This window comes from Neospora caninum, chromosome XII, assembly GCF_000208865.1.
Source record: "Neospora caninum Liverpool complete genome, chromosome XII".
In the NCBI taxonomy this organism is placed as follows: Eukaryota; Apicomplexa; class Conoidasida; order Eucoccidiorida; family Sarcocystidae; genus Neospora; species Neospora caninum.
The window spans coordinates 3,041,366-3,049,046 of record NC_018398.1 but is presented as its reverse complement, the minus strand read 5'-3'; the positions used below and the strand labels follow the sequence as shown (position 1 = coordinate 3,049,046).

The window sequence follows — 7,681 nt, the reverse complement described above, 5'->3', positions numbered from 1 at the left end:
TCAAAACACCTTCTTCCGAGTTCGACGGCAAAGCGCCTCGACTTTCTCTGCGTCGTGTTCCTCCCAGTCGGCGCGCACTCGAACCCGCGGCAGCCCCCTGGGCCGCGTCTGAAAAGAACCCGCTACCTGTTTCTGAGCGCCGCTCTTCCCCCGTTTCTCGCCCACCTTGTCGAGCTCAGAATTGGAGACACTCGACTGCTGCGCTCCTCCACGGGTTCCTGAAAAGGAGCAGTCTTTCTTCCCACGCTTGCTCTGGCGGGTCTGACTCTCGCCTGGCAAGCGGGAAGCTTCGCACGAAACCGTTCCGCGATTTGTCTCCTTCGTTTCTCTCCCATGACGGGTTTGCGTCTCTCCCGAGTCGACAACACCACGCGGCTCGCCGTCTTCTCTCTCGGTGGTTTTGCCCCACGGCGCAGTCCTCTTCGTCGGACCTTGCGGCTTCGCGGGACTTGCTGGAGGCGCTCCGACGTGGGTCTCCCCTTCGCTGCGCCTCTCGGGATCAGACGAAACAGATGCGCTGGCCTCGTCGCCTGAGGAACTGCCACCCCCGCTCGCATGCGGTCGGTCTCCCTGTGTGGCTCGTGTCTCGCGCCTCGCGCGTGGGCCGCGCAGGCACTCGCCGGCGACTGAGGAGGCAGCTGGAGCTCTCAGAAGATCCTCAGAGGCCTGCACCGGGGGAAGAACTTTACAGACTTCACAGGGAACGCCCGCCCTGAGGAAGTGGGCTAGCCAACACCTGCAGCACACAGACAGAGGATTCCAACTCACCAGGAATCAGCCGAAGGGCCGTTATTATTCGTGCGGATCCCACCCGTTCGTCGAGAGAGCCGCGCTCTAAGAAAAAGCCTCTCGGTCCTGGGGAAAAAACACTCGGGAGTGATTGCTCAGACTGACTTCTGCTTCTCGGACAGCCGATCTCGGGGGCCCTTGACTTCCGCAAACAAGATCTCTCCCAGGTGTCCCAACTTCTCGTCTCCCTTCGGCCCGCCGCCGTCTCTCGTGTTTGTGGACTCTAACTTTTCTCCGGCTGCCTCCTGCGGAGTGCAAACGGTTCCCGCGGGCGCGTTTGCAGGCGACACCCGCCAGAGAAGCAGATCAGGGAGGCCGCCTGCCCAGTAGGCAAAGTCGTCGGAGAGGAGACGAAACACTTCGCTCAAACCTTTGCCCCCGATGCCGTACGCAAGCATGGAGAAGAAGCGGGCGCAGGCCTCCTTCGCTCTCTCTCGCTGAATCCCACGCCTGTATCTCGCGTCCAAGGCGTGCTCCCTCGCAGGCCCAGGCGCCTCCGGTGGGCTCCGCCCCACCGTAGGTTTCACCTTCTCCAAGGGCGCTGCCTTCTCGTGGCCAGGAGTATCGGGTCGAGGTCCCCCCGCATGCGTTTCCTCGCTCGGCGTCTCTTCCTGCTTTCCCTCTCCGCCTTCGCCCTCCCCAGCCACGAACTGTCCTGGCGTCTCTGAGAGCGTTTCGTCGGGTTCCCCGCAGAAACCCGCTGTCTCCGCTTCCGCACCGCGCGTCTGGTCATCCTGCGCCGCCTCCGCCGAGTCTCCACCTTCCGCTGGGCCGCCAGGCGCTTCTTCCAGATCTTGCCACGGGCCCCGCCAGCTGACGCCCGGCAAGCGCATGCCGTAGAGGCGCCGGACAGTGCGACCTACTGCCTCGGCGACTGTGCTTCTCGACATCTGTGCAAAAAGGTCGAGGTGCTCCTGCACTTTCAACGCTCTTTTCAGAGCTGGCTCCTCGAGTGAAAACGGAGTCTCTGCCGATTCGAGGCCTTGCGCGTCTCCCTCGCGCTCGCAGGCCTTTCTCGTCGGCGTCTGGTTCACGCCTCCAGCGAGCGCGACGTCGTCAAACGACGCCTCTCCGTCCCCGCCCTCCAGTTTCCCTCGAGAGATCGACGACGGCACGGTGGGCTCTGAGGGCGGCAAGAAGACAATCGGCACGAACGCGGCGTCTCGCGCAGACTCCATGCTGCCTTCCGCCTTCGCGTCCGCGTTTCCGACGCCGTCGCGCGTCCCTCTCGGGGCACGTCTCCTCCAGCACCGCCCGTCCTCTCGGTCGACCGCGGCTTCCTCACCCTGCTTCAGTCGGTCAGCAGACAGCTCGAAGCCGCCCCTCTCGCGCTTGGCCTCGGAGCTTGCGCGCTTGGCCTCGGAGCTTGCCCCATCGGCCTCTGCTCTATCTCGGTCTGCGTCTTGTGTTGAAGGCCCACTGTGCGCCCCCCTTTCCAGTCGCGTCTCTTCCTCTGAAGCACCCGCCTCTCCCAGGCTTCGATTCGCGTCGAACATCACGAGCCTGAACAGCGTCCGCAGACTCCTCCCTTCGTCGTGGACTCCGCGCCAGTCCCCCGCCATCGCGTAATGCTGCATGCAGAGCTCCTCGACGCTCAGGAGCTGGCCATCCCAGCCGAAAAACACACTGCTCTTGCCGGTTTGCTGAGTCGCCTCCAGAGGCCGCGCGTACACCACACTGTGCGGCAGTTCCTTCTCCAGCAGTCTCTGGAGCTCGACCGTCTCCAGCAGCCTCGCGTGGACGTCGCGAGGGAAGAAGCGCGTCCAGGAACGGAGACTTGCCGACTCCCTCGACGAGGGAAGAGGACCAGCCGCAGCGGCTTCTGGCGACCGTTCAGGGCCTCGAGACGCTCGAGACCTCTGAGCCTTCGGGTCGGAGACGCCTGGAGACCTCTCGATCCTTTCTGGAGCGGCGTTGTCCGACGACGTCTCGTCTGCCGAGATTGTCCCTCTCCTGCGACAAGATCGAGAGACGCGAGACGTCTTCTGCTTTGCTGACTCTCCCGCGAGGTCGGCGCCCGCGCTGTCTCCTTCCTGCTGGAGACCCTGTAGGCGCTGACCAGAGGCTCCCGACTCGGCGTCGGTCTCCCGCGGCCGTCCCACGAGCCGACGAACGTCTTCCCAACACTGGGGGACTGTGTGTCCTTGACGCGCCTCCCCGTTACTGTCTCCGCCTTCGGCCCGGCCTCTCTTGCGCGCGTGGCGTCCAGCTGCAGCGCCGCCGCAGCGCCTCGCCCCACCCTCTTCTCCTGTTTGTGTCGCCTTCTCCGCTGCATACGCGAAGGCCTTGGCAAGCGCCGTGGCGCGTTTCCCCATCGCCAGTCGCTCCGCCAGACTCACCGCCCCTCGTGGCTCTCGGAGACAGTCGACGGCGACCGCGAGGGCCTCCGTCGGGTGCTTGAGGTGGATCTTGAGCAAAACCATCAGGCGGTTGTACCACTGGCCTGCGTGCCGGGACAGAGCTCGACAGACAGCAGGCTGGTGGCGGCAGCTCTCCCTGACGCGGCGCCAAAACGCTTCGCCCCCGGCAGACAGATCCGGACGGCTCGGAGTGGTGCGAACCACGTCTTCGCCTTCGTGGGTGTCTCTGCTCGCTGTCCCTGCGCGAAGAGAGGGAGAGTCCGACGGCCAGCGAACGCCGCGCTCGGAGGCAACACTCTTGGCCAGAACCTGGCGCAGTCCGTGAAAGCGGAGAAGAAGTCGCAGCAGCTCAACGGCGCGGTGATGGCGCTTTGTCTGCTCGACCAGTTCCAGTCCGTGCGAAATGGTCTTTGCCCACACAAAGTGAGGGGTGAAGCGAAACAGTTTGGACGGCGGAGCGGCCGCCTCCAACGCCTGCGGCAGACGCGCCGAATTGGGCGAAGAGTCCTCGGTCCAGTCCGCCATCCCTTCGTCCCCGAGGCTCAAATGAGAGGTTACCGGGTTCCCACAAAGCTCCGCTTTCCCCCCGCCACTGCCCGGTCCCTCTGAGCCGCGATGTCGGCTCTCCTTTGCACCTGCTCGTTCCACTGCCTTGCCGTCCATCGCGGCGGTTTGCTCGCCTCGTCGCACGTCCCGTCGCAGGTGTCTGTACAGTAGGCCTTCCGCTTCTTCCACGTACATGCGGAGCTTCTCTGCCGCGCTCTCGACAATGTCCAGAACCGCCGCCTCTGCAGGATTTTCCTCCCCCCCCTGCGCCGGCAAGACGAGCCCGCCCCAGAGCAGCGCGGCGAGTCGCCACTTGTCGAGCAGCGCAGCGGCGTAGACGAAGACGGCAGCTCGAGAAGGAAAGATCGCGTGGCCAGAGCGCGCGTACTCACAACAGCAACAGACGCACCGGAGCGGCGGGGCCACCAGCTGTCTCGGCTTCTTCGCCGCCGCTGACCCCCCACACGCTTCACAGAGTTCCGCGCGGGCATTCCGGCCCGCAGTTCGGGCCCCGAGAGGCTCCGTTTGCTCTCTCCCGCCTCCGGCCGCGCAGGCGCTGTCTTGTGCAGGAGCGGCCGCAGCAGAAGGCGCCGGAGCGTCGCATGCGGAGGCAAGCACCCGCTGGGCCGCACCGCAGGATAGGCTTTCTTCTTCGCTCTCTCCCGGCTGGTCCGGCGAGGATGGAGACGTTTGCAAGGTGCCGACGCTTCGTCGATCCGTCGGGCGCTCTTCCTCGTTATCGGTTCCTGCCTCGTCCTCCCGCGGCGATCTTCCAAGTTCCGCGACTGCTCGATCTGCCCCGGGGCGCCGTCCCGGCTGAGACAGCCGCACCTCCAACTGGTAAGTCACGAGTCCCGAGAGGCGCGTCACAGCGGGAGCGACGGCGGCTGCCGTCAAGCCAAAGACAGTTTCCTCAGCGTCGCTCCTCGAACTCGCGTTTTCGCTCGCTGGGGCGGCGGCTGAAATCGGACAGGCGCCACGAAGCCGGCCGGGGCGGGCGCGCGTTGTCCAGAGAACCGCGGCGGGAGGCGCGCTCCGAGAGAAAAAATTCAGGAAGGCGCTGTGGACGACGTGGAACGCGAAAAAAGCCACCAGCCACGTCCGGAGAACTTGCTGGTCTTGGAAAGCCGCAAGCGGTCCTACACAGGCCACAAGCATTTCGCGCAGCATCTGGAGGAAGCACTCGCCTTGAGAGAGCGACGGGCCGGACTCCGCCGGCTGCTCTGCCGCAGCACGGAGAGGTGTCTGAACACCCCACGGGGCGAAAGGCGCTTCGGGACAACTCGTCACTTCTGCCTCTGATGCCACGCTAGGTCGAGGCGATGCTCCATTCGTCACGCCCTGCGACCGTGTAGGCTGTCCGCGTCTGTCTTTGGAGGCCGAGGGTTGTGCGAGGGGCCATTTGGAGCGGTTTTCGGACGCTGCTGGAGACGCAAGTTTGAAAAAGTGCGTGAGTTTCTTCATTCTCACTGGCTGCTGTTCCACCTGCTCTGGCTTGAGTCCGCCCCGCGGAGCCGCTCGCGGAAACAGCGCGTCCCAGCTCGAGGCGTCGAAGGGCGGGCAGTCCTCGCCTTGCGTCTTGCGGTGGGAAGCGAAAGCCATCTCCGCAGCCGCGCAGAGAAAACGTAGACACTCCGGCCGTCGCTTGAACGTAGGTCCCAGGCGCTGTTCTCCTTTCAACCGCACCACGTTCCGGCGATTCGCTGGCAACAGGCGCCGGAGACGCGCTGCCAGCGGCGAGCAGGAGAAACCAGGGAAGCGGGAAGAGACAGGCGAAGCACGGCGCGGGGAGGTCATCGCCGCCTCGACTTCCATCACGAGGCGTTGAAGCTCCGGGACTGTTAGACAGTGGAACGCAGCAATCAAACTGTCCTTCAGAGTGGCAGCGGCGCCTCGCCTCTGATCGCAAGGCGGCGCGCCCTGTCGTCCAAGACGCATGGAGACAGAACTCGTCTCTGCACTGGACGCTCCAGTCCCAGGTACGAGTGCACCTGATTGACCAGGCGTCAGCGCAAAGCGGTGGCCGCTGGGAACCGAGGATCCAGGGAAAGACGCGCTGGCACTTTCCAGTTTTCGCACGCACCCGGAGGCTTCGTCTGACGCTTGTTTGCGAGGGGACGGAGGGGCAATCGGACGGCCCAGCGAGGACGCGTCAGATTCCACGGAGTCGCCTCGCTCGGCACAGACCAGAGAGCGAGACGACGCTGCCTTAGCCTGCTGGAGATCACTTCCCTCAACTGTGTCGCCTTGCTCCGGTGACAAAGGATCTGCGCTGGAGAGGATCCCGCGTCGAAGGCCGCTCACGTTCGTTGCCTCGTCCTCAGCTGTATGTACACCGCAAGTGTTGTCCCAGACTGTCAACAAACCGCACGCGCGCAGTTCGCTCAGAGCAGCGTGTGGATCTGCAACCTCCCGCCTGCTTCTGTTCAACAGCGGCGTGAGACGCAGCCACGGCGACGGCAGGCGACCGGCAGCGGCCTTTCGGGAGGGATGCGTTTCGTCAGCTTTCGGCAGCGCAGCACGGCCTCTGTCTTGGCCTCCGTCTGGGAAACTGTGGAAGTCCAGTTCTCTCCGGGGCGTCCGGGAAAACTGAAGCAGAACTCTACAGAAAAGGAGGCGCGCCCCGGGAGACAAAGCTTGATCCGACCCCCGTTCCGAAGCCCCGGGCTCTCCGCGAGTCTGCGCAGATTCCCCGGCGGCGTCGGCGCCTAAACCGGGACCACAAGAAGTCTCCCGTCGATCTGCTTTCTCGTCCGACTCCAGGACGGGAAGCGCAAGCAGATGCGCCAGGCGTCGCAGGTCGAGTTTCTCGGAAGGAGAAAAGAGGTGCGAGTTGAACGTGCAGCTCGCCTCAAGACACGCGTACACTGGGGCAGTGAAATTCCACATCCAGGGGGGACAAACGCCCGCGGCGGGCTCTTCCGTGCCGTTTTCTAAAGCGAGCGTCGAGCACGTGCATTCTGACACTTGTGGGAAAACTGAAGCTTCGCCACTGGTTCGCATTCTCTCCGAGGTCTGCCCATCGCGTTCGTCTGTCGGACGCCTCACTGCGCGAGATTCGGAGAGCTTTGGCACATCGCGCGTCTTGCTTGCGAGCTCCGAGGACACCCCCGCGCCTGGGCATTCGCTGTCGACGGCGAACGGAGTTTGTGCTGAAGCCACGCCCTGTTCCGTCGCCAGACACGTGGAGGGACAACCCCCGTCCAGAGAACCTGGGCGCATTCTCCCTCTGGAGGGGGAAACGAGAGACAGTTCGCTGCTCATCCCGGAGCAGACCTCGCTCGTGGTGGCGTCCCGCCGATGCCCATCTGGAGGAATGAACTGAGGTGGAGTCCGCACCTCTCGACAGTCCTCCGCATCTGACGTGACAGCCGTAGATGGCTGGGCACTTCCTTTCGGTAGAGGGACAGGCGAGCTGCCTCGGCACTCTCGGTCGTTCTCGTCCCTCTCGTAAGATGTACGCAACGTGGCTCCTCTCGCCTGGCGGAGGCTCGTCGCACGCGTTCGTTTCTGGCGGTTGGAAAAGGGCTGGTCGGACTGGTCCGTTTGCGCCGAGCCGCGAAGATCTGTGTCGACAGTGAACGAAGCGCTCTCTTCATCGTGGCTAGACACTTCGATAACTTCAACAAAGGCCTGGGAACTCGCGAGGCTCCGACAGGACTCGGACGGCGCGCGGGCTGTTCTCCTCTGTACAGCGCAGGCTGCGTCGCGCGGAGTGTCGGGAGCGCCGCTGGCCGGGCATTGCGAGTTCGAACAGGAGACTCTCCGTCGCGGTTTTTCGGCTCGGATCGCATCGCACGAGGAGCTAGGTGGACCGTGTCTCAGCGGTTGCTCCGTGCCCCGGCCTGGACTGAAGAAATCCAGGAGCGTGGTCTGTGTGTTGCTGGCTCGTGACTGAGCGGGTTTTCCTACGCCGTCCGAGTCAACGGAGAGCGCCCGTTCGCCTGACGGGAAGGCGGAGGGCGGTCCATTGCAGCTTTTCCCAT

At 64.3% G+C, this 7,681-nt stretch overlaps 1 protein-coding gene across 1 annotated transcript; it reads right to left on the bottom strand.

Annotated features, from left to right (window-relative positions):
• NCLIV_064000 (Proteophosphoglycan 5, related) lies at positions 1 to 7,681 on the bottom strand (the record flags this gene model as incomplete). The annotated part of the gene is made up of 3 exons (XM_003885951.1): positions 1 to 736; positions 895 to 7,425; positions 7,608 to 7,681. The coding sequence occupies 3 exons, from the start codon at positions 7,679 to 7,681 to the stop codon at positions 1 to 3; spliced, it is 7,341 nt and encodes a 2,446-aa protein (XP_003886000.1).